Below are 19603 nucleotides of genomic sequence, written 5' to 3' on the forward strand. Positions count from 1 at the left end.
TACAAGTGCATTGTACAGTTTTAACATTACTTCCCTTGATTTAAATTCAACACTTTTCACAATGTATCCGAGCATCTTGTTAGCCTTTTTTATAGCTTCCCCACATTGCCTAGATGAAGACATTTCTGAGTCAACAAAAACTCCTAGGTCTTTTTCATAGATTCCTTCTCCAATTTCAATATCTCCTATATGATATTTATAATGTACATTTTTATTTCCTGCGTGCAGTACCTTACATTTTTCTCTATTAAATGTCATTTGCCATGTGTCTGCCCAGTTCTGAATCTTGTCTAGATCATTTTGAATGACCTTTGCTGCTGCAACAGTGTTTGCCACTCCTCCTACTTTTGTGTCGTCTGCAAATTTAACAAGTTTGCTTACTATACCAGAATCTAAATCATTAATGTAGATTAGGAATAGCAGAGGACCTAATACTGATCCCTGTGGTACACCGCTGGTTACCACACTCCATTCTGAGGTTTTTCCTCTAATCAGTACTTTCTGTTTTCTACATGTTAACCACTCCCTAATCCATGTACATGTGTTTCCTTGAATCCCAACTGCGTTCAGTTTGAGAATTAATCTTTTGTGCGGGACTTTGTCAAAAGCTTTCTGGAAATCTAAATAAACCATGTCATATGCTTTGCAATTATCCATTATCGATGTTGCATCCTCAAAAAAATCAAGCAAGTTAGTTAGGCACGATCTCCCTTTCCTAAAACCATGTTGACTGTCTCCCAGGACCCTGTTACCATATAGGTAATTTTCCATTTTGGATCTTATTATAGTTTCCATAAGTTTGCATATAATAGAAGTCAGGCTTACTGGTCTGTAGTTACCTGGTTCAGTTTTGTTTCCCTTTTTGTGGATCGGTATTACGTTTGCAATTTTCCAGTCTGTCGGTACCACCCCTGTGTCAAGAGACTGCTGCATGATCTTGGTTAGCGGTTTGTAAATTACTTCTTTCATTTCTTTGAGTACTACTGGGAGGATCTCATCCGGCCCAGGGGATTTGTTTATTTTAAGAGCTCCTAGTCCCTTTAACACTTCTGCCTCAGTTATGCTAAAGTTATTTAAAACTGGATAGGAACTGGATGACATGTGGGGCATGTTGTCAGTATCTTCCTTTGTAAAAACTTGTGAAAAGTAATCATTTAACATATTTGCTATTTTTTTTTCTTCCTCTACGATTTTGCCATTTGTATCTCTTAAACATTTAATCTCCTCTTTGAATGTTCTCTTGCTGTTGTAATATTGGAAAAACATTTTGGAATTGGTTTTAGCTCCCTTAGCAATGTTCATTTCTATTTCTCTCTTGGCCTTTCTAACTTCCTTTTTGACTTGCGTTTGCAGTTCTGTGTACTCTTTCTGCGTACTTTCTTTTTGGTCCTTTTTTAATGCTCTGTAAAGTGCCTTTTTTCGCTGAATATTTTTTTTAATTGATCTATTAAACCATTTTGGCAATTTAGTTTTACATTTAGATTTGTCTACTTTAGGGATGTAATTGTTTTGCGCCTCTAGTACTACATTTTTGAAGAACAACCATCCTTCTTCTGTGGGTGTTTTCTCTATTTTACTCCAATCTACTTCTGTTAGTCTCTGTTTCATACCTTCATAGTTTGCTTTTCTAAAATTGTAAACCTTAAGCTTTAGTCTTTACTTTTGGGGATTTAAAAAACACTTCAAATGAGACCATGTTATGGTCTGAGTTTGCCAGTGGTTCTCTGACCTCTGTTTTAGTTATTCTATCTTCGTTATTTGAAAAGACTAAATCAAGGCATGCCTCCCCTCTAGTGGGTGCCTTCACAAATTGTGTTAGGAAGCAGTCATTTGTCATTTCCACCATTTCTATTTCATCCTTCGCGCTACCCACCGGGTTTTCCCATTTTATTTGGGGGAAGTTGAAATCCCCCATTAGTATGGCTTCTCCTTTGCTACACACATTTCTAATGTCATTGTATAACAGATTATTGTGCTCACCGTCTGAATCTGGCGGTCTATAGCATGCTCCTATTATTATGCCTTTTGAATTTTTGTCTGTTATTCTGACCCATATTGATTCGGTTTTATTTTCTTTGTCCAGGTTTAACCGCTGGGCTTCAAGACTGTTTCTTATGTATAGCGCTACCCCTCCTCCTCTTCTGTCCTGCCTGTCTTTCCTATACAGTGTATACCCACAAATATTATATTCGTCCCCATCACTCTCAGATAACCACGTTTCTGTAACACCTATCACATCATAGTTACCTGTTAGTGCAGTAGCTTCAAGTTCTAGAATTTTGTTTCTGATACTTCTAGCATTTAGATAAATACATTTAATGGTTGTCTTACCTGAGTTGTTGTTCTTGTTTTGATGTGGTCTCCCTTCTGTTTTTTTGTTGATTTCTCCCCCCTTCCTTTCTAGTTTAAATGCTTGATCCAGCCGTGCTCACAGGGATATCCAAACACTTGGATATTATTTTGAACCCTCTCCCTAATCTATGCATTTGTATTACTTTATCTCTAACTTCTGTAGAATGGTCTTTGGTCTTTGTTCTTTGGTCTTCAATTTCCTTCAGATTCTCAGCCTTACCAATGATTCTTCAACAGTGGTGGTTTTTATCCAGAAAATGCGACAGCAACTTTAATGGTTCACAGGTGGAGGCCAATGGTAAGGTAATTGTGTCCTCATTAGGGCAATTTCTTTCATCGGTGCAAACTGGGAGCTTCCACAGCACAGGGGTTGAATACTTATGCAAGCAAGATATTTCAGTTTTTTATTTTTCTTAAAAATATTTCCCAACATAAAACCAATGTCACCTTACAATAATTGATTCTGAGTTTCAGTGTTCAAAAATAAAATATCAAACAGAACGAAATTTCAATGTACCATTTGTAATTCAGTAATATGAGAGAATTGGTGAGGGGTCTGAATACTTTTGCAAGGCACTGTGTATAGATACCTACACATCATATATACATGTGATACATGTATATCTATATGTCTATATATATATGATATATATATATATATATATATATATATATATATATATATATATATATATATATATATATATATATATACATATATATATATATACACATATATATATATATATACACACACACACATATATATATATATATATATATATATACATAGCATACATATATATATATATATACATATATATATATATATATATATATATATATATATATATAGCTCTGGAAAAAATTAAGAGACCACTGCAAAATTATCAGTTTCTCTGGTTTTACTATTTATAGGTATGTGTTTGGGTAAAATGAACATTTTTGTTTTATTCTATAAACTACTGACAACATTTCTCCCAAATTCCAAATAAAAATATTGTCATTTAGAGCATTTATTTGCAGAAAATGACAACTGGTCAAAATAACAAAAAAAGATGCAGTGTTGTCAGACCTCGAATAATGCAAAGAAAATAAGTTCATATTCATTTTTAAACAACACAATACTAATGTTTTAACTTAGGAAGAGTTCAGAAATCAATATTTGGTGGAATAACCCTGATTTTCAATCACAGCTGTCATGCGTCTTGGCATGCTCTCCACCAGTCTTTCACATTGATGTTGGGTGACTTTATGCCACTCCTGGCGGAAAAATTCAAGCAGCTCGGCTTTGTTTGATGGCTTGTGACCATCCATCTTCCTCTTGATCACATTCCAGAGGTTTTCAGTGGGGTTCAGGTCTGGAGATTGGGCTGGCCATGACAGGGTCTTGATCTGGTGGTCCTCCATCCACACCTTGATTGACCTGGCTGTGTGGCATGGAGCATTGTCCTGCTGGAAAAACCAATCCTCAGACTTGGGGAACATTGTCAGAGCAGAAGGAAGCAAGTTTTCTTCCAGGACAACCTTGTACTTGGCTTGATTCATGCGTCCTTCACAAAGACAAATATGCCCGATTCCAGCCTTGCTGAAGCACCCCCAGATCATCACTGATCCTCCACCACATTTCACAGGGGGTGCGAGAACTGTGGCTTGTAGGCCTCTCCAGGTCTCCATCAAACCATTAGACGACCAAGTGTTGGGCAAAGCTGAAAATTGGACTCATCAGAGAAGATGACCTTACTCCAGTCCTCTACGGTCCAATCCTTATGGTCTTTTGCAAACCTCAGCCTGGCTCTTCTTTGCTTCTCATTGATGAAGGGCTTTTTTCTAGCTTTGCACAACTTAAGCCCTGCCTCTGGGAGCTTGTTTCAAACCGTCCTCGCCGTGCACTTCACCCCAGCTGCCGTTTGCCATTCTTTTTGTAGGTCAGTTCATGTCATCCTACAGTTGCTGAGTGACATTCGAATGAGCTGGCGGTCATCCCGGTCAGTGGAGAGTCGTTTTCGCCCTCGCCGGTCTGTAGCTTTGTTGTCCCCAATTTGTGCTGCTTGACCTTGTTCTTATGAACCGCCGTCTTTGAAATTTTAAGGATGGAAGCAACCCGACGCTCATTGTATCCCTCTGCCAGTAAAGCCAGAATTGAGCCCTTCTTTTCCTCACTCAAAACTTTCCTTTTCAACTCTTTGGGCATGGTCATAGTTATTTTTTTATTCCAATTACTTTTGAGGTACTACTAGCACTGTTTTGCCATCCAGCTGGTCCTATTGCAAGAGGATAGTGATGACCGCAGGAGTGGTTTTTATACTTTTCCTCGTTAAATAAGATTTGGTTCAGGTGATCCCCTAATCAGTACCTCATTCAGTAGAATGAGGTGTGCCTGTGTTGGAATTCAACAGACACTGGAATGGAATGGCTGCCATACATGTAGAAATGCTGATTTAAGAAAAAATTGCAGTGGTCTCTTAATTTTTTCCATTGCTGTGCACATATATATATATATATATATATATATATATATATATATATATATATATATATATATATATATATTATATATGTATATTCAGTATGATGTATGATATAGAGCTGTATATATCATACATCATACTGAAGAATATATTTAAAAATGACTCTTCTTTCTCATTTGTGTGTTTTTTTTTATTCTTCTCATTTGTGTTTTTTTTTTTTAGTGAGACAGCTAAATGTATTGAATTTGTTTCTCTGTTGTGTGGTTCAGCATTCCTGCATGTGTCGTCTTCGAACGGAAGAGAAATATATTGGACTACAACTATACGCAGTAAACGAGTGAAGTCACTTCCTGCCTGGGTGCGAGAGGAAATTGTGGAGTAGGAGGGTGTAGGTCCCTTAACTCAAATAGTAAGGGTTGAAGAAGTGTTCGATTCAGTAACATTAATATCCCAGTGAAATAACCCGTACATTCAATAATTCCTCAAATACACCTTTAGGATATCGGTGTTGGATTAGCGCTGTATCACTGGACTTCAACCAGGTAAGATAAGCACATATTCTGCACAGCTGAGTAATTAAGTTGTGTTACGAGAGGCTAGTTTTCTTTGTTCGAAAAGCCCACCATCAACTTTTTCTGGTATGTTATCTGTGTTTTGTATAATCACCTAAAAATAAAGTAATTCCTAGGTTTTATATTGTTCTCCCAGGTTTCCCGTTGTGGGATTATAGTCATACGTAAATCTTTAGTGAGTTAATGAATATTTTGTTATGACTGATTGGCTGGCTGTTTTGGATGAGCACCGATCATTGTGATACATCCTGTTATGTGTTGTTGATCTCTTCTTTTTTGTTTTGATAAACCAACGCCTCCAATTCGTTGAACTGCAAAAAAACTCAGCAATCTCTACAAATTTACACAGACTGAAAATAAGAGTCCTCATCCCGCTTTACAGACATGTCCAGTGTAACACTGGCTCTGGTTTGTGTATTATCACGATTTGCTCTCAGCATTACTGCGATGTTGCTCCGTATCTAACTGTTTTGTGAAGAGTTGAGACCTAAATCATTTAAATATAGATTGCACGTTTAAACTACAACATGTATTTCATAATGGAGCCATAGCCTACCTTTACTCATTAGTTGTAGGTTTACATGCGATAGTCACATGCAGTTGTTTGTATTTACATATGTATTGTTAGTGCCCCTTACGGGTTTAAAATATGTATTTTATGACCGTTAACAAATTCTCTGCTATATTTTGTGTAACTCTCAAACACAATTTAGAGGAAAAAAATCCGACTATAATTTTTATTTTGTTTTGAGTTTGAACAATTATAACATCAGTCTGCTGCAAGCAGTGGTGTGAGAATGTCTGTGGGGTTTATGTATCGCTCTAGCAGCAGGCAGGTTTCAAATGAGCAGAACGCTTCTGTCTCCTGTTAAATTTGTCTTTGGGGAATGTAAACAAACATGTCTGTCACCAAGGCCTGTTACTTGAGAGAGTGCACAGAACAAATATTCTTAGAGTGCAGTATGGTTTTGATGTGGAAGACGATTTGTGGGACACAACAGCTTTAAGAGTTTGTCTCTTCTGCTACTAAAGCACAGTGGTAAAATCTGGCCCTATATATGTGATGTCCAAAATAAATCTTGCCCTATATATGAAATGTCCTGAATAGTAGTGTAAAAAAGAAACTTAATATTTTCAATGACAAAGAAGACATTGAGAAAAACATCTAGTTGAAACGTTTATCATTGAATCTTTGAGTATTTCTAGATTTAGCACAATTGAGTGTTTTATAGTTATGTAGGATTAACCAGTAGTTTCCTTACTGAATGGGCCATGTAAGCAGCATTTCTCCTAACTGGCATAGTATTGTGCTATAACTTTAACTGTTCAATGAGGGTCTTACTTTAAATGTTTTTCTAAAAACAGTAATTATGCATCAGTAAATACTACAGTGGACCTAATGACAATACAGTAAGAACAAAAACGTTTGTGAATTCTTGGTCAATCCCCAAGTATGTGCAGCGTGTCACTCCAGAGGAGAGCACTGTGCTGGGCTTGATACTCGCATACATACAGTACAGAACTGACTCCAGACTCTGGGTGAGAGCACTGTGCACCACTGTGCTGGGCTTGATACTCACATACATACAGTACAGAACTGACTCCAGACTCCGGGTGAGAGCACTGTGCACCACTACATACTTTACAGACTTTGCTCCTTGGTTCCCACCCCTCTGAATCATCCTGTTGCCAAGATACTGCACTTTTATCTTTACTTCCTTCATTGGAGGCATCAAGCTGTAAAGTGAGTGACAAAATGAACTTCTGTGTAAGTTTGTCATTTACTAATAGATGACTTACTGTCAAATATCAACACACCCTTTTATACCTTTTATTTAAAGATTATGTTTACACAAAGTTAAAGTATGGTGGTGGATCCCTCCTGTTTTCCTTTTCAGTTGCTTTTCCAATTTTATTTTTATTTAGTATTTCTAACTTTTGTGTTACTTTTCCTAGGGGCAGAGTGTTAGAAGGGCTGGTTAATAATTACACTCTGGTGTACCATTACCTGGAGGTTAGACATGATTCTTACTTCTCTATTGAGGCAGTAGGGGTGCTTAAACTTTTGAAAAGTCAGCAGGAGGTAATGACTGAAGCAGAAAATAGTGCAAAGTGAATCTTAACAACAACAAAATACATTTGCTAACATAAGGCCGATATTCAATACCCGTACCAAGTTGCTCTTAAAGCTCTGCAGCGAGAAAGCTGATAACTGGACCCATAAACATTAAAACAATGTTAATGGCATATTGACTAACACTGCTGCTGTTTTAGACCCCCCATCAAATTCCTTGTTTTGTGTTTTGCTGCTTTAGGTTTGTATGAACACCTGAAGAGGAGACAGATTTTTCAAATGGCTGAAAACCTGGCAAATGTTTTGCATGAGCAACTGTCTGAGGGTTTTTCAGATACCAACAGAAATAATTTGGTAAGGCTGTTTTATTTATTTATTTTTCAGATTTGTCAAATCAAATTCTCCTCACCCGAAGTCACGCTTGCAGCGAGGTCAGAAAATTTAAGGAATGGGCACTCCTGAGTGGCGCATCCAGTAAAGGTGCTCCACACAGAGTGCAGGATGTGCCCTATAGCCTGGAGAACGCAAGTTCGAATCCAGGCTATGTCACAGCCGACCGTGACCGGGGGTTCTTAGGGGGCGGTGCACAATTGGCCAAGCATTGCCCAGGTAGGGAGGGCTTAGGTTGGCACGGAAATCCACGACTCGCCACGCATCAGCGACCCCTGTGGCCAATAGTGGTTCTGCAGTGGAGCCACCAGATCTGTGTTGTTCTCCAGCATTATAGGTCTGGTGGCATCGCTGTGGATCCACAGTGCGAAAAATGACGGATTGGCAGGAGCACGTTTTGAAGGACGTGTACTGCAGCCACCGTTTCCTGAGTTGGTGGGGGGGTTGCAAGCGGTGAGACGAGGATACAGATAATAACTGGGGAGAAAACCGGGGTAAAAATTGGCGGCGACTAAATTAAAAAAATAAAAAAGTTTAGGCATAAAAACAAGTGGACATGAGACAGAAGAATGTTAATAATACAAAGCAAACAGCGTGGCTTAGTGGTTAGAGCTCTGGGACTGGGAGGGAAGCACTTGTACTTAGTGCTGTGGTTGAAATCATTCTGGTTGGGGGTCGTAGTACCTTTGAACTGGTGTCCAATTTATTACTCTCTCCATTTTTGCAGCTACAGGTACATCAACATATTGTTTGCAGGGATGGAAATAAGACTCTTATCACGTCGCATTTTCACCCATTCCAGGTTTTAATAGGAGTTTGATTAGCCACAGTGTGTATAGGTAACAAGCTCAGGTGTGTCTCACTGAACTCTCATTAAAACCAGGGATGGATCAAACTGCTCTGCATCCCTGTGCTTGTATAGGTGCGCGAATGAGTAATAGCTGAACAGTACATCTTGCTATTACAGCTCCTCAGTGTGGATACACCCTCGCTCATTATGTCTGAGTCTGCAGGACTAGCAGGCTGGAAACGTGTTCACAATGTCATGTTGTTTCTGCTGCACCCTTTATGGTGTGTGCAGCCATTCTGAGTTCTTCTCATTGCAATTACTGGACACACATACTGATTTTTATTTTCTGATTTGATAAGTCTGTATTAAGGTGATTTGATTGAGTTCTGGAACTGCTGTTTATTTATTTATCCTGCAACAGATATGTATTAAGACTAGATCAGCCAAAGTGGCTTTCTAGATGTAAGAGCAGCACCATCTAGTGGTGAAACTGAAGAGCAGCTCCTGAACTCTGAGTCAAAGCACTTCAATACAACTTAAAGAAAACATCATTAATGTTACTCTGAGGCGAGAGTTAAAACGTAGTTCTAATAAAGATAACTAGAACATGTCACCTGAAGGACCTTGCTCTGTCAGCATGTCCTACTGTATGTGGGGTGGTGCTAATGCACTGTACAGCAAAACTAACACTTGCCAATAATTCCATCCTGTCTATAGGGGGGAAAAAAGGGAGGTGGCCAAGGACTTTACATTTCAATATGTTTTTAGTTCTACAAATGCCTCTTTTTTCAGTTTGCTCCTTATTTAAGCATGTTGCAATGTGGTGATGTCTGTGTGTTTCTAAAAACAGCTCGGCTTTAATACCAAGGCTTGCTTCAATCTGTGGCTGCAAATGAGTGCTGGAGAGAGGGTGTATGCTGATCCTGGGGAATGGTGCAGCAGAAAATGGAAATCAGACTCCTATTGCGTAGCAGTTTCACCCATCAAACTGTTACCAGCTTGATTAGCCGCAGAGTATGAACAAGCTCAGGTGTGTCATTACATTTGTAGTAATACCAAGACTTGATCAAACACCTATGCAATAGGAGTCTTATTTCCATCCCTGTACAGGTAGTCATTTTTGGATGGCCTGCTCAGAGTCTGTCATTTTATCACAGAGGTTGCACTTCATGCTTAAAACCAGCGTTTTCTACGATTAAACTGTAATACAGTAGAATCTGTAAGATAGTGGATCCTGTACTATACGATACCTTTTATTATGGTCCTCTGGTATGTGTTATTTACTCATGCTACTACCAACCTATGTTCCCGCTAGCTGCTCGCCTCGACGCCACAAGCGAAACGTTTTCCCTTGTGGCTCAACTATTTTTCCCGAAGTTCGCCAAGCTGGCGAAGGCTTTGAAAAATGTACTTGTATAAGACTGGCAGCACATTCAATGTGTGCTGGTAGATGAATCAGTACAGACTAGCTTGATGTCATTTTGCCCAAGCTCTTTCGCTTGATCATGTAACATGTGCATGCCACAAACGTTGTGTTTGGCGGGAGGACAGAGACTCAAATAAACAGTCAGTGGACGCAATGCTTGTAAATAAAAAAAAAAAAAAAAAAAAAAACAACAAATACATGGCATCCAAACAGTAAAAAATGTTAGAAAATAAATTGTACAGACCAATTACCAGAATCATGTTCTGAAAGATGTAGCCCAAGGAATACCAGTCACCCATTACCCACAACTAAAATCTGAGCGTAATATTAGTTACAGGGAGGTGAAGCAGTCGTGGTTTCAAACATACCCTCTGGTCCCGAAAGAACATTTTCACAGACGGCAAGCCAGAAACACGTAGCTTTGAAAGATCACAGCTAAGTTTTTTTTTTTCTTTTGTTTTTTTTTTTTTTTCTGTTTGCTATCTCTTTAAAATGTGTTGAAATATATTTTGGAAATAGTAACAAAGTGAATTTGAAAGAGGAATAATTTAATAAAATAATAAACACATTATTTTAAAGAGAATTTATTGAGTTTTAATGTCAGAATCAGTGCAATATTACTGTCAGTAGTCACAGGTGAAAGAACACGGTAAAAAAAAAAGTTTTTTTTAAACACAGTAGTGGCTGTACAATCCTACTAATATTAACCACATTAGTACAATCTTGTGCAACTAGAGCTGCGGTTGATCAGGGAGGCATTAATATTAACATGTGCTAATAATAGCAATGTCTACTGGCACAATTTTTCTTTATCGTTCTGTAGTGGGGGAAAAAAAACCGCGTCGGTCAAAATAATGTAAAGAATTATGCAGTACATGAATATCTCTGCAAATCTATTTAGATTTAGAAAATCTGTAATGATGATTTTTCATGTGGTACTGAGTTTGGCATTTGTTAAATGGGAATCAGAGTTAAAGTGCGATTTTAAATATAATATTTATGTATTGTAAATGGTAGAGTCTGACATTTTAAATATCTACGTGTTTTCAAATAAAATTTGCTTTGCTGAAACAGTATGTTTATAATGTGTTTATAGTTTTGTTAAGTGGCTAAAGTTTTTCCACAGTGGCCTAAATATGTTAAGTTATTTTAGCCACAGTGGCTAACTAAATTATAGTCTTAGAGGGAACGTAGCCAACTGTATTGTATTAGGGTCGAAAACAGTAAATTCAGCTCTTAGCAGGACAGTTGCAGATAAAAAAAATAATCAAATAAAAAAAAAAAAATGTTAACCATGTTCAGTGTCGAATTACTTGGACATGGACTGAGAAAGTACGGTTGTTGAATTGTGAGGGTCTGGAATCAACTCCACAGTAATGTTGTTGAAGCTGACACCCTGGGATCCTTCAAGAAGCTGCTTGAAGAGATTTTGGGATCAATAAGCTACTAAGAACCAAACGACTAGATTTGTCGAATTACTTGTAAACTTTCTTATGTTCTTATGTTCTTATGTTCTTATGTTGGTTGTTTTGTAAATGGCCAAATACTGTATTACAGGGCTTTGTTTTGCAATAATATTCACAGATTTTCTTTGTAGTTGCAGTACGTACTGCAGTGTTTTAGACCCACTGATGTACCTGACATTGATAAGGCAACTACAATGTAGTAAATAGACTCCCTCTGAGTTACAGTATTTTCACATGTCTCATGGACCCTTGGAACCAATGACATCAGCTAAGACAGGTTCTACTGTATTCATATTGCACCACCATTTAAAACATGGTTTATACTACCAGAAACAGTAAAACAATCCCACTTTCTTGGACTGTGCTCAATCAGAAATAGTGCAACAAGCATACTCAGAAGCATGACAGAAAATATTACCAATGTAATGTTATTGATGGTTTTCTTCTCTAGATCATTATGTAAAGTTTTCATTCATGCACTGGGATGCTACAGCATTGTATGTGTGCAATATGTCATACACCCTCCCAGGATCCACCACACTGTGCACTGTATGTGTGCAGTATAGCATACACCCTCCCAGGATCCACCACACTGTGCACTGTACAAACGAGAGGAGGCCATGCCCATCTTGCTCGTTTGTGCAGTATAGCATACACCCTCCCAGGATCCACCACACTGTGCACTGTATGTGTGCAGTATAGCATACACCCTACCAGGAGGCACCACAATGTGTACTTTTTGTGTGCAGCATATCATACACCCTACCAGGAGCCACCACGCCCACCACACTGTGCACTGGTCAGGGCCAGGGTGGTGCGTCTGTTTGAAAGGCGAGGGACCCATATGTGAGTAGTGTGTAGTGGATACATAATGAAGAGTTGGGAATTGCACAGTTACAGTTGTAATTGACCTCAGGTCTGGGTCTGAGATCTTGTTAAATCTGAGTTTTAGAAATATATAGCTGTCATTTTTCACTGCAAATTTGCTCCAGACATGCAGTGCAGACCAGTACATAAAGATTTTGATTAAACCAAACCAGTTCAGATTGGAATGTATTCATTTAACCAGAACAAAGAACCCTAAGTACAGCTCGTTCTCACAGGGCTCCTGATAAAATGACGGCAGCAGTTCCAGATTAAAAACAAGTACAGGATTTCTAACAATACATACCCAATTATTCATTCTTCAAGTGGCAAGAATTCAGCCATTCCTTACCTATTGAAGCACCTTCAGGATTCTTCACTTTCATCTCCTCACATTTACAAAACCAGATACAGATAGAGGAAACCCCTCCCCAGGATTTTGGTCCACTCGAGCTGGACTGAGCCCTGTTGAATTTTATTTTATTTTTATTATTATTTTTATTTATTTAGTGGTCGCCAAGTATTTTTGTTGTTTTCTCCCCAATTTAGTAATGTCAAGTTATTTTTAGGCTCAGCCCATCACTACCATCCCTGCGCTGACTCGGGAGGGATGAAGATGAACACACGCTGTCCTCCAAACCGTGGGCTGTCAGCGCAGCCCTGGGCAGCTTACAGGCAAGCTCGCAAGCATCCGGACAGACCACAGGGGTCACTGGTGTGCGTTGAGCCGAGGTCACGCAGGCAGCGCTTGGCCAGTTGTGCGCCGCCATTTGGGAACTTCCATCCACGGTCGGCAGTGGAATAGCCTGGAGCCCGTGTCATAAGTCTGCGATTGCGATGAGGTTGTGAGGATGCAGAGGTCGGTGCTGTGTGTGTTTCATAAAGCACTTCGCAACTGCCGTCGCTTGCACTCACTGTTTTGTGATCTGTGATGACTGAAATTGCTAACTCAGTAATCCATTTTAAGGCCCAGTGACCAATTAGGTAAATACACAGTAGCAGGGTTGCAAAGGAAAGCAAGCGCTCGGTCAATTGAGCACCACCCCCTCGGAGCCCAGCCCTGTTAATTTTAACTTTATCTGGATGTTCATCTTTTTTCCAGACTTAATTTTCATTGAAGCTGCCACTACACTGTAGGATCCTCTCCCCATTCACTTCTTGCATTACAGATAATAGGCACAGCTTCTTGTGTACAGAATTAGGTGTGCTCCTATTACCTTTAACACAGGAAGTTAAGGGAAACCAACTTTCCCTGTGTTAAAGCTGAAATAAAGCTACAATAAGTCTGTGATTAACAAAACAGTTTTTATAGTCTAATGCTGGCCAGTGGCTACTACATTCCCTGGCAAAGGCACCTAGTGTTGAGTCCACTAGAGGGCGCCATGACTTTTATACACTGCAGGTGTCAGTTAAATCTGTTGGTGTAAGTACATGTCATGCTGAGTGCGAGAGTATGTAAACTTATGGCCCTTTAGAAAGCAACATTCACAAATAATAAAGCAGAGATAATATTGCTGGTGCCTTATTAAAAAAAGGATTCGATTTTAAAGGCGTGCTACCTGAAGGTTTTAAAATCAGCTTTCTTAACTTTTGATTAGCACTAGCAACATTATCACTGCCTCCCTTTAAATGAGTGCTAAATGGATTTGAAAACATTTGCACTCTTTTTAAATCCCCTCACAGCAGTCTATTATCCCAGTCAGAAGAGCTCTAGTGTTCTAATGCTCTAATGTCTTACTGCACGATGTGTGTGTGCTTGGATTTTTGCAGGGTGAGGGTGCGGACAGGAGACAGGTGGTGGAGGGGGCAGACCTGGAGCTCAATGGACAGCCTCCCTCGGCGCGCCCTTCCCAACGCCTGGAGAGTGAGGAGGACGAGGATGAGGAGCTCACCCTGAAGTACGGAGCCAAGCACGTCATCATGCTCTTCATCCCTGTCACACTCTGCATGGTCGTCGTCGTGGCAACCATCAAATCTGTCAGCTTCTACACACAGAAGGACGGGCAGCTGTGAGTATTGAGCTGGGACAGAAAAGAGACTGGCTTCTTTTAGGTTAGAGCTGAGGGACTGGGGGGGAGGCGGTGAGGCCTCGTGGTTGGAGCTGAGGGACTTGGAGGGACCAGTGCAGCCCACTGGTTAGAGATGAGGGATTGGGAGTCAAGCTCCGTGGAACTATTGGTAATAGGTAAGACAGTTGCAGTTACTTCAGGTCTCACTAGATGGTGCTATGTATGTTTGAAGGTAATACGCTTCCATTTGAACAGAACTCCACATCAAAACACTTAAGATCTTAATTGGCATGTTTCTAATCATTTTCACATCTTTATTCCCATTTACTGTGTATTTCTCTTCTCTTTCTCTCATGCCTATGTGACTAATTAGACACTCACACCTGTGCAAGGTTATACTGTAAATACAGTATAATCGTAAATCTCGAAAAACTACTCACTTCTAAATCTTTTGTAGTCATTTTTGTATTACGTTAGTATAAATACATGTTAATTTGGATTCATATGTTGTTTTTTTCTGACTTTATGTGAACGAAAAGACGCACATTTGCCCGTTTTCCCATTGGAAATAGTGATATTTTTAAATATCACTGTCCTGGTCACAAAAGCAAAGTTTATGGGGAATAATAGCCATTTTTTATACTTCTGAGGCATAAACAATTAGGAAATAACACTTACTACCCAGGAACAAAAATTGTGTTATAGTGTAATACAGAATACAATTACAGCAAAGTGCACCATTGTTCTATTTTTAGATATTCAAGGATGGACACAAGGCACATCTCAGTGTTTGATCTTTTCCAGTCTTGTTAACTTTACACTGTAGAGCCCTGTTAAAGGCTAATTGGCAATAAGGATGGAAGTTCCATATTTAGACATTGTATTTAGACAGCAGTACAGTCCATTTGTATTGTAAGGCTAATGTAGTATTTTCTTTATATCCACAATGCTGTACAAGTGGAGATTTATAAACACATTATATATATATATATATATATATATATATATATATATATATATATATATATATATATATATACAGTGCCTTGCAAAAGTATTCAGACCCCTCACCAATTCTCTCATATTACCGAATTACAAATGGTACATTGAAATTTCGTTCTGTTTGATATTTGATTTTAAAACACTGAAACTCAGAATCAGTTATTGTAAGGTGACATTGGTTTTATGTTAGGAAATATTTTTAAGAAAAATAAAAAATTGAAATATCTTGCTTGCATAAGTATTCAACCCCTGTGCTGTGGAAGCTCCCAGTTTGCACCGATGAAATAAATTGCCCTAACGAGGACACTATTACCTTACCATTGGCCTCCACCTGTGAACCATTAAAGTTGCTGTCACATTTTCTGGATAAAAACCCCACTGTTGGAAGGATCATTGGTAAGGCTGTGAATCTGAAGGAAAATGAAGACCAAAGAGCATTCTACAGAAGTTAGAGATAAAGTAATACAAATGCATAGATTAGGGAAAGGGTACAAAATAATATCCATGTGTTTGGATATCCCAGTGAGTGCAGTTGGATCAATAATCAGAAAGTGGAAGCTGCATTACACCACCCAGGCACTGCCAAGACAAGGCTGTCCCTCAAAACTCACTGCTCAAACAAGAAGGAGACTTGTGAGAGAAGCCACAGAGAGGCCAGCGATCACTTTGAAGGAGCTACAGAGTTCAGTGGCTGGGAGTGGAGTAATGGTGCACCAGTCAACCATATCAAGAGCTCTGCATAACACTGGCCTGTATGGGAGGGTGGCAAGAAAGAAGCCGTTACTCAAACAGTACCATCTGAAAGCACGTCTGGATTTTGCCAGAAAGCATGAGAGTGACCCAGCTGCGATGTGGGAAAAAGTTTTGTGGTCAGATGAGACCAAGATAGAGCTTTTTGGCCAAAACTCAAAGCGCTATGTGTGGCGCAAACCTAACACTGCCCATGCCTCAAGACACACCATCCCTATAGTGAAGTATGGTGGTGGCAGCATCATGCTGTGGGGATGCTTCTCATCAGCAGGGACTGGGTATCTTGTTACAATTGAAGGAAGAATGGATGAAGCAAAATACAGGACAATACTACAAGAGAATCTGCTTCAGTCTGCTAAAAAACTGAAGCTTTGGAGGAAATTCACCTCTTAGCAGTACAATGATGCCAAGCACAAGGCCAAAGCAACATTGGAGTGGCTCAAGAACAAAAAGGTGAATGTCCTACAGTAACTTCTTCTTCTTCTCCTTTCTGTAAAGACTTGATTCATAGCCACAGTGCATACAGACTGAAAAGTATGAAAATAAATAAATAAATAAATAAATCATGCTATTTACCACAAAATAAAGATGCCAATATTGGGAAGGTGTACCCCCCCCCAGGCCCTTAATTGAAGGGGGGGCGGGGGGAGTTGGAAAAATAAAAAAAATTGCTACATGCATCCACCACCAGAAGAGAGGGTAAGAGCAGAAGTTTCCATAAACAGCAAACTGTTGTCATCAGCATACGCTTGTGCTTCCTGGAAATCCACGGCAATCAGACTTGTTGCCTGCCAAAGCGATCACTATGTTAGGACTGGCTTGTCTCTGAAGCTCCTTTACCCAGTTCTTAGCTTGTGTAAATGTATCTGTGTTAGTGATGTCATAAACAACGATGGCAGCCTGAGCCCCTCTGTAATACATCGGTGCCAGGCTGTGATATCGGTCCTGCCCGGCCGTGTCCCAGATCTCAAATTTGACCGTTGTGTCGTCCAAGCAGACTGTCTGTGTGGGGAAGGCAGCCCCGATTGTGTTTTCTTGGTACTCGTGGAACTGTCCCTTTACGAAGTGCAGCACCAGACTGGATTTGCCTACAGCGGACTCCCTGAGGAGCACCAGTTTGAACTGGCAGATTTTGTTTCCAGCAGCTGGCCCGTTTGATCGTGCCACGCCTCCCCGACCCGCCATGGCCAAAGTAAAGTGCAGGAGCTCCTTTAAAAAAAAGCAAAAAAAAAGCTGGACGTCCAACTGGGAACGCTGAGGCAATCGGAGGGCACTCCACCTAAAGACGGGTCCTTATGGCTAAGATGTGCCGCTGTAGTTCCTTAAGGTTAGTAGGGGTAGGGTACGCTTGAATAGCTTTCAGTTTGTCAGGATCGCCAAACACTCCTTCCTTGGCCACAACATGACCTAGAAACTTTAAGGTGGTTTTAAAAAACTTGCAATTGGCCAGATTCAAAGTAAGGTGTGCGTGGCTGAGTTTCTTAAACACCCACTCTAAGTCTTTCAAGTGCTGGAACTCATTGGGTGAATAGATGATTATATCATCAATATAGATGAAACAGCATTTCCCACTACACTCTCCCAGTACCTGCTCCATAAGACGCGGGAAGGTTGCGGCAGCGTTTTTAAGACCAAACGGCATCACCCTAAATTGGTATAAGCCAAAGGGAGTAGCGAAGGCCGTTTTTCTTATGGAGTTTGCTTCCATAGCTACTTGCCAGTAACCAGAACGGAGATCCAAAGAACTGAAAATGGCTGCTCCATTTAAGGACTCCAGTATGTCGTGAACCAGTGGCATGGGGTAGGCATCAAATTGTGTTTTACTGTTCAGCCGTCGATAGTCAACACAAAACCAGTATGTTCCATCATGCTTTGGTATGAAAACAACTGGAGCTGACCAATCCGATGAAGATGGTTCGATAACTCCATCCTTCATCATCTGCTGAAGGTGTTCTTGTATTAAGGCCGCCTTTTGTGGGGAGGCTTGGTATGCTCGACATCTCACTGGCATCTCATCGGTTGAATAAATTGCATGAGTACATACTGTTGTCATTCCAAGGCAAGAGGTGCACACCTAAGGCCACCCTTCCATGAGGCACTGCAAATCTGCTCGTGTAACCAAAGATTTGGGCTCAGCGATGGTATCCTCCTTCAAAGGAATAAGTCCGGTAGGTGACAAGGTCTTCCTTGAAACTGCTAAATAAAGATTTACCTGGGACACATCAAACTTGGTCTGCATGTTCCAAGAGGACTCCCACTCCACCTTAGGTAAAAAGGGATAATATTTATAGCCAGCTTGTCCTTTGACTCCATAGCGGCCTCTTCGTAAATCGATCTGGGTATTAGTTTTCCTTAAAAAATCCAGCCCCAAGATCAATGGAAAAGCAAGGTGATTATCTGCCATGATGTAGGTGTCAATCATCCAAATGTCATTGTGAAAATCCAAGGTGAGACGTGTTTTCCCCAGCGAGGGATGAGCCTGACCATCAGCCAAGACAAACGCCTGGTCTTCACATGGATATACAATATCACTGGGCTTCTGAATTTTCTGCCAGAGCTGGTTCTTCATTAATGTAAATGTTCAACCAGTATCCAGTAATGCAGGAAGGCTGGTTTTCACGGATTTCTATCTTCACCACCAACAGGGTTAACCCTGAGGGTGCGGGCATATCTGCTGTGGATCTAAGAATATTACGCACCACGCTCAACTCGGCTGGCTTTCTCAATTTCTTACTCCCCTTCATGTCTGGATGGTCGGTGGCCGCGTTGCTGTTCACCTTAGCCCAGTATTCTTTCTGTCCATTCCACTCCCTCTTGATCATTGTACCAACTCAAACCAACAGCTTTTATAACAGCAAATACTATCAACACTTGCAAAGCAGACGCACACAAGGCATAAAGTGTAAATTGGTTTAACCAGCAATTGCCAATAAAAGGTAAGTAGATAAGATTAATTAAAATATATAATTTAACCATAGTTCAGTTGGTAGCAGAGAGTGGTTAATTATAATCTAACCACAGTTCAGTCTTCTTCATGAAAAACAAAACAAAGCCAAAAAGAAAAGTTTCATGAAATACTCCAAAAGAAATCAAGAATCCAGTGAAAAAACAAAATGGCCATTCAAGAAAAACTGCACAAAAAAAGGTTTGATCTCACCCAGATGTTGTTTGCAATCCACTATGTACAGGTCTTTCCTTCAAATTCCTTTAAATTATATAGTTTTATAAGTCCAGAAACAGTATTCCTCAGCAAAAAAAACAAGAACATAAGAACATAAGAAAGTTTACAAACGAGAGGAGGCCATTCGGCCCATCTTGCTTGTTTGGTTGTTAGTAGCTTATTGATCCCAAAATCTCATCAAGCAGCTTCTTGAAGGATCCCAGGGTGTCAGCTTCAACAACATTACTGGGGAGTTAATTCCAGACCCTCACAATTC

At 39.9% G+C, this 19603-nt stretch overlaps 1 protein-coding gene and 1 pseudogene across 1 annotated transcript in view; one reads left to right on the forward strand and one right to left on the reverse strand.

Moving 5' to 3' along the window:
• Positions 1-5174: 5174 nt before the first annotated feature.
• LOC121329794 (presenilin-1-like) overlaps positions 5175-19603 on the forward strand; it is a 53894-nt gene continuing 39465 nt past the window's right edge. The window contains exons 1-3 of the mRNA XM_041275608.1: positions 5175-5365; positions 7711-7823; positions 14176-14414. Of these exons, the coding sequence (XP_041131542.1) occupies positions 7749-7823; positions 14176-14414 (314 nt within the window). The 5' untranslated portion in view covers positions 5175-5365; positions 7711-7748. The remainder of the gene's footprint in view (positions 5366-7710; positions 7824-14175; positions 14415-19603) is intronic.
• On the reverse strand, positions 16595-17398 carry LOC121329795 (annotated as a pseudogene).

The sequence above is a fragment of the Polyodon spathula genome, chromosome 17 (genome assembly GCF_017654505.1).
Source record: "Polyodon spathula isolate WHYD16114869_AA chromosome 17, ASM1765450v1, whole genome shotgun sequence".
Taxonomy (NCBI): Eukaryota; Metazoa; Chordata; class Actinopteri; order Acipenseriformes; family Polyodontidae; genus Polyodon; species Polyodon spathula.